The 12,696-nt window shown below is 40.9% G+C and overlaps 1 gene segment (V, D, J or C); it reads right to left on the bottom strand.

Annotated features, from left to right (window-relative positions):
* Positions 1-441: 441 nt before the first annotated feature.
* LOC103262530 lies at positions 442-1,136 on the bottom strand. The segment is given in 2 exon segments: positions 442-779; positions 949-1,136. Coding segments are annotated over 2 exon segments (381 nt in total).
* Between the last annotated feature and the right edge of the window lie 11,560 nt (positions 1,137-12,696).

Here is a 12,696-nt window from a genome sequence, read left to right on the forward strand (position 1 = left end):
TTGGGATAAATGAATATTTTAGCAAAAAATACTACGCAAGGAATCTCTCACAGAATATTCTTTTATAAGGCATTGATTATTTTTTCTTTCATTGATAAATGCCATATGTTACATTCATATATAAAACAAATAATGATTCCATATTTCATAGGAATTATTCGTGACAGTTGCACCAAATGTGAAATCATTCTGTGATGGAAGACTAATGGATTTTGACTGTGAGGCAGTAAAAGATGAGACCTCATATTCTCAGGAAAGACATGTTTAAGATTTTTTCCCCTGAATCCATTTTCCTTTTAAGAACATTTCCACAGTTAAGAAAATAATATTTTTTTCTTTTTCCATTCAGCTCAGGATTTTCTTTGCAGAAATAGATGCAGAGGCAGAGAACTATGAGCCTCACACATCATCATCCCTGAGGCAGAGGTGGGCCTGGAGCACCTACTGCAGGTTTGGGTATAGGCTGCTGGCGTCTAGCGAGCACTGTGTGTCCACGGCACAGAAGTAGGTGGCAGCGTGGCCGTGCTGCAGGGCTGCAATGTGCAGGGTACTGAGACGGGCTTTGGTATCAAGTGAGGCTGTTAATCGTCCCTCCTGCTTCACTGCTCCATTTGACAGCAATACAAACAGAGCTTCCAGGCTTTTCCCCAGACCCTGTCTGTACCAGTACAGTCTGTCTGAACCAGAGCTTGAATAATTGCAGGAGATAGTACAGTCTTCTCCCTCCTGGGTGCTCAGGGACAGAGGGCTTTGCTCCACCTTCACCTCTGCACTTGACCCTGTCCAAAGAGAATATTTTAGAAGGAGGCGTTTACTGGTTACCCCAATAATCCAGTTCTTCCCCAGGGAATCCAAATGAGTCACACTGAACCTTGTCTCTAGCACTGAACATTATATGAACAATTCATTTACCCCCATGGCTCCCTTTCCAGCAGACCCTTAACTTACAGTCTAGTTGAAAACACAGAATCACTGCTAGTAGCTTCTTCATTTTTTTTTTCTGTCCAGTTCACTGGAGACTCAGGTTTAGGAACCTTGAAAGCTGGCCAGAGCTCTCCAGATATAGTAGTGTTTTTTCTTTCTCTACAGAAACACAATTTCAACAGATGTTCCAACCAATTAGAATCTCATAATGCAATTCACTCAGTTCTTCCCTTTCATAAAAAAAAAAAAAAAAAAAAAAAAGGGCTTTGGAAAGAAGTTGTAAATGGAAACAGTGCCCTCTTCAGGATACTTAGAGAAGTTACAGAGGCAGCATTTTCACAGAACTGATGCTTTCGTGTAAGCTAGCAAGGTGTTCCTAAAAATTACCTAGCAAATTAATTATTTAAAATCTCATTGATTTAGTGCAGGCATTTTTCAAGTGACAGAAATGTAATTCAAATAAACTTATGTAAAAAGAACAAGGCATTGACTCCTGTAACTCGCAAATGTAGATGGGAGACTGGGCTTTAGGCATCCTGGGTGCCAGGGAACTTAGTCTTTCAAGAATTCTCCTTTTGTTCTGCTTCTCTATGTGTATTACCTTCATTTATTAATCCCAGATTCCACAACAAACCAGGAGACGTGACTGCAAACATTTTCTGACTGAGGCTCATCTCATAGTGTAGACTCTAAAGAAGTACCAAGATTCCCTCTTTCTGATCCCAAATTTAAAAATATTGGGATAAGGTCTTGATTATCTAAGTCTGAGCCAGGTTTTCCTCCAGGGGATCAGTATGTGACTAGAGTGGTGTGTACTTAATATGATGGGCTCAGCTGGGCCAAATGTCCACCTCTGTCTCATTCAGCAGCCCCTTCATATCTAAGATGGTAGTTGCCATTCATAACACATGATTAAAATGTATATTTTAGCCAGGCTTGGTGGCTCAGCCTGTAATCCCGCGCCTTTGGGAGGCTGAGGTGAGTGGATTGCCTGAGCCCGCGGGTTCGAGACCCGCTGGGCAGCGAGACCTCATCTCTACAATAAATCAAAAAAATCAGCCGGGCGTGGTAGCGCATGCCTGTAATTCCGGCTACTTGGAAGGTTGAGGCGGAAGGATTGCCGGAGCCCAGCTGGTCGAGGCTGCGGTGGCCGGGAGTGGCCACTGCACTCCAGTCTGGGTGACAGAGTGAGACTCCAACTCAAGAAAAAAAAAATGTATATTTTACCAAAGGTGAGTTGCTATTCTAAGTGCACAAAATTGTAGATGCCCACCACAATCATGCTGTCTCAACTCTGTTGACTATTAATGCGGGGCGGGGGGCGGGTAAAAGTAGGAGGAAGAGAAGGCTTTTATTTCTTTAGGGCTTCTCTAACATGAGTAGCTACTCCTGGTGAACCGGGTTAGTCTGTGACTCACCTTGCCCTTTTGCATGTGGTGTGACTTTTCTGTACCACGTTGACTCTTGGAGAACATTACAAATACCTCAAATACCTCTTACACAAAGTTGTGGAAGAAAGAACAAACTATGATAATAATAACTAATATGCATTGAGCTGTACTGTATGCCAAACACTGTGCTAATTGAATGCATACTGTCATTTAATCCTCAACACACATATTTTACAGAAGAGGAAACTGAGGCTTACAACTGGCAAGGGATAGAGTTGGAATTCAACCCACCTGTCTAACTATGGGGCTCATGCCCAGTCCTGAACTTTTCTGAGTGTATGTAACAGACTTCTGTTGGGACTTAGGGGATACAGCGTGAGGGCAGTAATTTTTCACCCATTACACTCATTGCAATCAATGTGGGACAGCTTTCTACGTATAATTTTTCTACCTTTAAAACCCGAAATTCAATCCTCTACTGTCTCAAGAAAAGGTCCTACTCAAATCCCCTTCCCTGCATGAACTCTGCATAATGAGTAAAACCACCCAACATAGATTTTTCTCTTTTTTATCTCCCCATAATAACACTTCATTTTATTTTTTGTTTTAAAGCTGTGGGGATACAAGTCAGGATTGGGTACATAAGTGGCCTAAGTACAGGTGACATTTGGGCCTCCCACTGGCCCTCACTTCACTTGGACTAGAATCAGACACCCTTATTGATTTTATGTGTCCCCTCTCCCTCTCCTGGCAGTGTCCTGCTATTGCCAGTTCCTTTCTTGTAATATTTTGATAGGCATTCAGGGTCCACTTGTGAGTGAGAACATGCGGTACTCAGTTCTTTGTTTCTGTGATAGATCACTGAGTATGATAGACTCCAAATCCATCCAAGTTGCAGCAAAGTCCATAGTCTTGTCCTTCTTTATGGCTGTGTAATATTCCATTGTGTATATGTACCACATTTTTTGAGAAATATGCATATATTTTATTTTATTTTAAATTTCTGAATTTGGGTAATGATAGGAAGCCTTTAGAGATAGAGTCCACATTTGATTTTCTAAGTTCAAAATAGATTCTTAAGTTTAAAATATCTTGATTTTCTTCTCTAAATCATCAAAACAGAAGGAAATATATTAGATGTTTGTTCTTAAAAACTTTTTCTTTGTATACAGTAGAGATATAATCAAATATTTTAACAGAGTTACCACTAAGTTTTCAGAAAAATCTTCAAGCAAAATGGAAATTAGCAATTTTTAATTTTATTTTAAAGATGTGGGGTACAACTCAGGGTTAAATATACAAATGTTCATTATGCAGGTCTCCTTGTTGAAGAGATGTGCTCCTCCTCCCTTGGTAGTTTCTCACTACAGTCAATCCCATCCTCCCTCCCCTAGCAGTATCCCACCACTGCCAATCTCTTTCTTATAGTATTATACTAATTGTTCAAGGTCCACTTATAAGTGAGAACATGTGGCATTCAGTTTTCTGTTTCTGTGATAGATCACTGACTATGATAGACTCTAAATCCATCCAAGTTGCTGCAAGGTCCATATGTTTGTCCTTCTTTACGGCTGCATAATATTCCATTGTGTATATGTACCACATTTAGAAAAAAATCCAGTCCAGTTTCGATGGGCAGCACGATTGGTTCCATGTTTTTGCTATTGTGAATAGTGCTGCAATAAACATGCATGCACAGGTCTATTTTTTGTAGAATGACTAGAATTTCTCCAGGTATATTCCCAAATAGGGATTCCTGGGTCATATAGAAGGTTAATTTCTAGTTCTTTTAGGAATTGTCACACTGTTTTCCGTAGAGGTTGAATTAGTTTGCACGTTCACCAACAGTGCAGAAGTGTTCCCTTTTCTCTGTGTCCTTGCCAGCATCTGTTTTTTTTTAAAAATTAAAAATGGCCATTCTTACTGGAGTTAAATGGTATCTCAATGTGGCTTTGATTTGCATTTATCTGATGATTAGTGAGGCTGAGAATTTTTTCATGTGTCTGCTCATATGTCTTCTTTTGAGAAGTGTCTATGCATGCCTTTTGCCCATTTTTTAATGAGGCTATTTGTTTGTTTGTTTTTTTCTTTTCAGCACCTTTAGTTCCTTGTAGATCCTAGATGTTAGGCCTTTGTAAGATATACACTTGGCAAATATTTTTTTCCCCATTCTGCGGGCTGTCTTTCTGCTCTCTTTATGGTTCTTTTGCTTTGCAGAAGCTTTTCAGTTTGATGAGGTCCCAATTGTCTATCTTATCTCTCATGGCATAAGCGTTTGGGGTTTTGATCTAAGAATCTTAGAAAATGCAGGAGACATCCAATTTCCATAAGGATGTCTCCCGCATTTTCTAAGATTCTTATAGTTTGAGGTTTTATGTTTAGGTCTTTGATCCATTTAGAGTTGACTTTTGTGTATGGTGATAGATAGGGGTCCTGTTTCAATCTTCTGCATGTGGTCAGTCAGTTTTCCCAGCACCATTTGCTGAATATGCTCTCCTTTTCACAGTGGTTGTTGATGGAGACTTTGTTGAAGATGATTTGGTTGAGAAATTGAATTTTTGCTTCCAGAATCTCTATCTTGTTCCATTGGTCTATATGCCTGTTCTTGCACCAATACCAGATTATTTTAATTATTGTAATCTTATAATAAAGTTTAAAGCCTGGAAGTAGGATACCTCCTGCTTTGTTTCTTTTGCTGAGGATTGTTTGTGGTCATTTTTATTTCCATATGAATTTCTGTATTGTCATTTCCAGTTCTGAAAAAAATGATATTGGTAATTTGATGGATATTGCATTGAATCTGTAGATTGTCTTTGGTAGGATGTACATCTTAACAATGTTAATTCTTTCAGTCCATGTGCTATGGGATATTTTTCCATTTATTTATGTCTCCTTTGATTTCTTTGAGCATTGTTTTGCAGTTTTTGTTGTAAAGGTCTTTCATATCTCTAGTCAGGAAGATGCCAAGGTATTTCTTTATTTTTTTTTCGTGGCTATTGTGAATGGGATTGTGTTTTTTATTTGGTTCTCTACCTGTTTGTTGTTGGTGTATAAAAATGTGACTGTCGTTTGCACATTTATTTTATACCCTGAGACTTGATCAAATTCCTTTATCAGTGCAAGGACTTTTTAGAGATTCCCTTGGGTTTTCCACGTATAGCATCATATCATCTGCAAAGAGGGATAGCTTAACTTCTTCTTTTCCTATTCGGGTACACCTGATATCCTTCTGTCTGATTGCTCTAGCTGGGACTTCTAATACTATGTTGAACAGGAGGGATGAGAGTGGGCAGCCTTGTCTTGTTGGTTTTCAGGGGAAATTCTTCCAATTTTTGTTCATTTAGTGATATGTTGGCTGTGGGTTTATCATAAAACTTTTTCTCTTTAAGAGCACTTGAGAAAATGAAAGACATTAGGAGAAATAAAAGACATTATATTCAAAAGTATATACCAAGTGCCCACCAGGTATCAAGTCATATAAAAAAATGATATGATGGGAATATCAAATAACTTCACAAGATCTGATTCTGGTCTAATGGAGTAGCAAGCGATTTAGAAAGGTTAAAATAAAACATGTAGCGCTAAAACTAACAGTGCAAGAAGAGGCTAGCAGAATAGCAGTGTGACGTTAGGGTGCAATTAAAAAAATAGGCTCCATATGAATTCAGAAAAGAGGGAGATTATGAAAGACAGTAGAAATGTAGGCCTGAAGAATATATACAATGTTTAGGTAGAGAAAGAGAGTTAAAGGTCATTTTAGAAAGCACAGGGAGGCAGGGGTAGAATGGGGGTGTCTTTGAGAAAGTGTTAAGAATGGTCTGATAATGGAGAAAACAGGCTGGGAAGTAGCATCTGGGAATGAGGATGGCTTGATAAAATTAGGAGCAGATTATGAAGGTCACTGAAAGCCAGTCAAAAGGGATTAGGCTTATGAGAAAATAGGAACTGTTATGGGATTCTGAATCATGGCATAATATGATGAAAAAAAAATATTTTTTCACATATGCAGATGCGTTTATTAAAAACTTTATTCTGATCTCTATTAAGTATTGGATTTGTAATTCACTGCAGAATTCTGCAGGAATAAATGAACTGGAAAACATATTCTTCCTTTCAACTGTGACATGAAATCTTCAATTACAGCATGCGAGGTGCTTGTGGTGGAAGTGAAAACAAGTCCCTCCTGAGAGAGGAAGAAGGATGCTGTTTCCTACAAAAGTGCTGAGCCATCTAGCCCAGGAAATGCAGCAACAACTTAACTGAACAATCGTTTCAGCAACTGGTAGAGTTTTACATTTTCTGAACAAGATCATCAGTTACCATAAATACAGAACATACCATGTTTCTTGAAGTTGAAGAAATACATAGCAATTAGGGGATGGAATCTATTGTGTGCAGAGCTCAAAGAAAAGATGTAACCAGAATTCTGACTGGTTCTGTGGGAATTCCATTCATTTTCTTTCTTTTTTTTTTTTTAGTAAATATTTTTAATTATGATTTTGTGGGGTACAGTTAAGGGTTAGGTGTACAATTACGTTTCATTCAGGCACCCTGTTGGTAAGAGGTGTTTCCCCATCCCCAGACAGATATTTGTGACTGTTAATCCCATTCCCCTCCCCCCCCATAGTTTCCCAGTACCTTCAGTCATTTTCTTATAGTATTACATTGGATGTTCAAGGTCCATTATATGAGTGAGAACATGTGATACTCGGATCTTTGTTTCTGTGAGAGGTCACTCAGTATTATAGACTCTAGTTCCATCCAGGTTGCTGTGAAATTCATGATTTTTTCTTTTTTATGACTGTGTAGTATTCCATCGTGTATATGTCCCATATTTTTTTAATCCAGTCTTCTTATGATGGGCAGCATGGTTGTTTCCAGGTTCTTGCTATTGTGAACAATGCTGTGATAAACATACGTGTGCAGTTATCTTTTTTATAGAGTGATTTGAGGTCTTCAGAGTATATTCTCAGTAGGGGGATTGCAGGGTCATATGGAAGGTCAATTTTTAGAGCTTTTAGGAATCGCCACACTGCTTTCCACAGAGGTTGCACTAGTTTACACTCCCACCAACAGTGTAGAAGTGTTCCCTTTTCACCACACCCTCTCGAGCAGCTGTTATTTTTTGAGTTGTTGATAATGCCATTCGGACTGGAGTTAGGTGGTATCTCAGTGTAGTTTTGATTTGCATTTCCCTGATGATTAGTGAGGTTGAACATTTCTTCATGTGTTTGTTGGCTGCTCGGATGTCTTCTTTTGTGAAGTGTCTGTTCATATCTTTTGCCCATTATTTAATGGGGTTGTTTGTTTTTTTCTTTTCAGCACGTTTGAGTTCCTTGTAGATCCAGGATGTTAAGCCTTTGTCAGATCTGGAGTTGGCAAATACTTTTTCCCAGTCTGTAGGCTGTCTCCCTGCTCTCTTGATGGTTTCTTTGGCTTTGCAGAAGCTTGTCAGTTTAATAAGGTTCCACTTGTCTATCTTCTCTCTTATGACCTGTGGGTTTAGGGTTTTGTTCAGGAATTGGATGCCAGTTCCGATTTCCATGAGGGTATTTCCTTCCTTTTCTAAGGTTCTTATGGTTTGAGGTTTTACATTTAGGTCCCTGATCCATTTGGAGTTAACCTTTGTGCATGGGGATGGATAGGGGTCCTGTTTCAATCTTCTGCATGTGGTCAGCCAGTTTTCCCAGCATCATTTACTGAATAGGTTCTCCTCTCCAAGTGGTAGGTGGTGAGGGCTTTGTCAAAGATGAGTTGGTTGAGAAATTGAGGTATTGCTTCTGGAATCTCAATTCTATTCCATTGTATATGCCTGTTCCTGTACCAATACCAAGCTGTTTTGATGATTGTAGCTTTATAGTAAAGTTTGAAGTCTGGTAATGTTATACCACCTGCTTTGTTTTTTTTGCTGAGGATTGTTCTAGCTATTCTTGGACGTTTGTGTTTCCATATGAATTCCTGTGTTGTTTTTTCCAGGTCTGAAAAAAATGTTGCTGGTAATTTGATGGGTATTACATTGAATTTGTAGATTGCCTTAGGAAAGATGGACATCTTCACAATGTTGATTCTTCCGATCCATGAGCATGGGATATTTTTCCACTTGTTTGTGTCATCTTTGATTTCTTTGAGCAGTGTTTGGTAATTTTCATTATAAAGGTCTTTCACATCTCTGGTTAGGAAGATGCCAAGGTATTTCATTTTTTTTGTGGCTATTGTGAATGGAACTGTGTTTTTTATTTGGGTTTCTGTTTATTATTGGTGTAGAGAAATGCGATTGTCTTTTGTACATTTATTTTGTATCCTGAGACTTTGCCAAAGGCTTTTATCAATGTAAGGAGACCTTTGACAGATTCTCTTGGGTTTTCAAGGTACACCATCATATCATCTGCATAGAGAGATAACTTGACTTCCTCTTTTCCTATTTGAATACCTCTGATTGCCTCCTCTTCTCTGATTGCTTTAGCCAGGACTTCCAATACTATGCTGAACAGGAGGGGAGAGAGTGGGCATCCTTGTCTAGTTCCAGTTTTCAGGGAATTGATTCCCATTTTTGTCCATTAAAGAATATGCTGGCTGTGGGTTTCTCGTAGATGGCTTTTACTATTTTGAGGTATGTTCCCCGTATACCTAGATGTTCAAGAGTTTTTATCAAGAAGGGGTGCTGGATTCTATCAAAAGCTTTTTCTGCATCTAATGATATGATCATGTGGTTTTTGTTTTGACATCTGTTGATGAATTAATTACATTTATGGTTTTACGAATGTTGAACCAGCCTTGCATCCCAGGGATGAAGCCTACTTGGTCATGGTGGATGATTTTTGAGATGTATTGCTGAATCCGGTTTGCTAGGATCTTGTTGAGAATTTTAGCATCTATGTTCATCAAAAATATTGGCCTGTAGTTCTCTTTCTTTGTTGGATCTTTACCTGGCTTGGGTATCAGTATGATGTTGGCTTCATAAAATGATTTGGGGAGAGTTCCATCTTTTTCAATCGCCTGGAATACCTTCAGTAGGATTGGTATCAGTTCCTCCTTAAATGTCTTGTAGAATTCCCCCTCCCTACTTTTTCCTTCCCTCCATATCACCGTCTTCTTTAATTCTGTTATTTGGGGGTAAAGGGATTGGTTTTACTTCTGTTTGTTCAATCTCCTATTCTTTATGTATGTCCTCTTACTTTGTACAATTCTGGAGTTGTACTGTAGGTTGGAGGTGGTCCTTTTTGCAGTTTTGAGATTTACTTAAGGGGGGAGCTGTGATTCAAAATCTATCTGCAGGTCCTGGTATTCACTGACAGGTGTGTGAATAATCTGGAGCCCACTTCCCACTGCCTTGGAATCTGTCCATGCAGTGGGGCTGTAGGTTTACTCCCTGAAATAAAGTGTGGTTAGCAGAGGGGAGAGAATGGAGCCAACAGTGGGTTGAAGAGAAGGGTGGAGAGATAGAGGAGTAAGGGGGGAAACAAACGAGTGTGCCAACAAATAGAGAGAGAGGCCTATACTGAAACAGATAAAAACAGTAGACCACAGCTACAGATGAACCAACTCTCATGCAGAGAAAAATAAAACATATAGTGATGCTAACATACCAGCTATCCAACCACCTTATTAGTGTGCTGTTCCTTTATACAAAGATATGGTTTACAGGAGAAGAAAAGAGAAGAAAAGGAAGAGGAAAAAAGAAAAAAAGAAACAATACATAGGAACAAAATTAAGTCATTAAACTAACAGAATCAATGAAGCACACTCTGAGACATTTCGTTTAAGTCCAATGTCCTTTCAGGTCTGATTTCTAGTTTTCTTTTCAAGTTGGTAAATTAGTTTGCAGTTAGGGTCAGTTGCCCCTGGTCTGCTGTGGAGGACAGTTCAGATCACTCCCTGTTCACCACACTGGCCTATGTCTTTATCAAGCTTGTTTTTCCTGTTTTGGTGTTGTTACCTTGAATCGCCAGCAGGTGGTGCTATCTCAGCTGCTCGCCCCAAAGGGTGGGGCTGGACAGGGACGGCAGATGCTGAAGATGGCAAGATGGCTGCCTGCCTCAGGGCAGATGGCAGGAGACTTACGTCGGGCAGGACGTCTCAGTCGCAGAAGAGGTGACAGCGATCCCAGCAGATCTTCCCTGAAGGGGCTTCCATGACTGAAGTTGCAGATCGCCTCCGGCCCGGGTGGTGTGATGTGCTACCGGTGGCGGTGGCGGTGGCTGCGTCTGTGCTGCAGTGGCTGTCCAGACCGCTGCGATGCCCCAGCGGTGGCATCGGCCGAGCTCCGTGTGAAGAGCAGGCTGCGATGTTGGGGTCCGTAGCCCCCAGGGCGAGAGTCAGAGACCCACTGCAGTTCTCCTTTGCAGAAGTTTTCACAGACCGGTTTGCCCCGTCGTCATCTTGCTGGAAGTCCGAAAAAATATTTTTAAAAAAGAAGGGTGTGGCAATTGTATGAAGGGTGGTTGGGAGTTGATGTGATAGTGAGAAAGGCAAGAAAGAGGAAGAAGAAGGAGGAGAACGCTCCTTTCAACTTGGTGAGAGGAATCAAAGGACTTAAGTGAGGTAGTAGTCATGGGAATTCTAAACAAGGGATGAATCCAAGAGCACTTCAAAGGAAAAGCTGGCAAGCATTGGTACTTGACTCAAAAGGCTCAAGCCTGGATGAAGAAAGGATGTGGTGTCATTTATAGAAACTGGAAAGTTGGAGAGGCATCTGGGAAGGTGTCTTGAAATTGAGATGACGACAAGGTATAAAGTGAAAATGTCCAGGTGAGAGTTCGAGGTGAAGGGCAGAATCTCAGATAAGTGGAAAGTGCTTGACACATGGCAGAAGTTCAATGAAGACAGCTATTATTATTACACATTATCACATGTACCACATAGTATGATAATCAGTGTCCATATCTCTCTGTTTCTGCCACTAGACTGGGAATTCCTTGAATGCAGAACTTTTCTTTTCTTTTCTTTTTGTGTTGGAGTCTCATTCAGTTGCCCAGGCTGGAAATGCAGTCTCACAATCATGGCTTATTGCCTGGGCTCAGGTGATCTTCCCAGCTCACACTCCCAAGTATCTAGGACAACAGGTGTGTGCCAATATACTTGGCTAATTTTTATTTTTTGTAAAGATGTTGCCTGTGCTGGACTTGAACTCCTGGGCTCAAGCAATTCTCCTGCCTCGACCTCCAAAAGTACTGGGATTACAGCCATGAGTCATCTTGCCCCACCTAGAACATTATTTTATTTTATTTTTTTTTGGACTCTCACTCTGTCCCCCAGACTGGAGTGCAGTGGCTCACTCAGCCACCACAGCCTTGACCTACTGGGCTCAGGCAATCCTCCCACCTCAGTCTTCCAAGTAGCTAGAACTACAGGCATGAATGATCACACCCGGCTAATTTTTTGATTTATTATAGAGAGGAGGTTTCACCAAGTTGCTTAGGCTGGTCTTGAACCCCTTGGCTCAGGCAATCCTCTTGCCTCTACCTCCTGGATTGCTGGAATTATTGACATGAGCCACTGTGTCTGGCTAGAACATTTCTGTTAGTAATTTTTGTAGACAATAACATAGGAGAGTTGACACACAGTTAGTTGGTGTATGTATAATATTTATATGTTGAGTATGTGGGGGACAAAGAAAAGCCAGAATTCAGAATTTTTTTCCTTACAATTTGGTGCTGACTTTGAAATTATAAAATAGACTTCTGGCAAGATGGTGACGGGGCAACCTGGTCTATGAAACCCTCTGCAAAGGAGAACACAGAGGGTCTCTGGCTCTCTCCCCGGGGGCTGCGAACCCCAACATCGCAGCCTGCTCTTCACACAGAGCTCGTCCGTTGCCACTGCTGGGGCATCACAGTGGTCTGGACATCCATTGCAGTGCAGACACAGCAGCCGCCGGTGCTGCCACGGCCTCCGTGGTGGCCATAGTACATCGCGCCACATGTACCTGAGGTGATCCACGACTTCAGTCCTTGAAGCCCCTGCAGGCAAGATCTGCTGGGATTGCTGCCACCTCTCCTGTGACCGTGATGTCATGCCTGCTGTGGGTCTCCTCCCGTGTGCTCTGAGGCAGGCTTTCATCTCCCGCCTTTGCCGGGTTCCTGTCCGGCCCCACACCCTCTGGGGCAAGCAGCTGAGATAGCACCACCTGCTGGTGATTCAAGGTAACAACACCATAATGGGAGAAACAAGCTTAAAAAACAGACACAGGACAGAGTGGTGAACAGAGGGTGATCTAAACTGTCCTTCACAGCAGGCCAGGGGCAACTGACCCTAACTGTGAACTAACTTACCAGTTTGAAAAGAGAGCGAAATCAGAGCTGAAAGGACCTTGGATTTAAATGAAAAGTCTCAGAGTGTGCTTGATTGGTTCTGTTAGTTTAATGACTTAATTCTATTCCTA

Source organism: Carlito syrichta, unplaced genomic scaffold (assembly GCF_000164805.1).
Source record: "Carlito syrichta isolate Samal-C Ts95f unplaced genomic scaffold, Tarsius_syrichta-2.0.1 Scaffold304543, whole genome shotgun sequence".
NCBI classification, from domain to species: domain Eukaryota; kingdom Metazoa; phylum Chordata; class Mammalia; order Primates; family Tarsiidae; genus Carlito; species Carlito syrichta.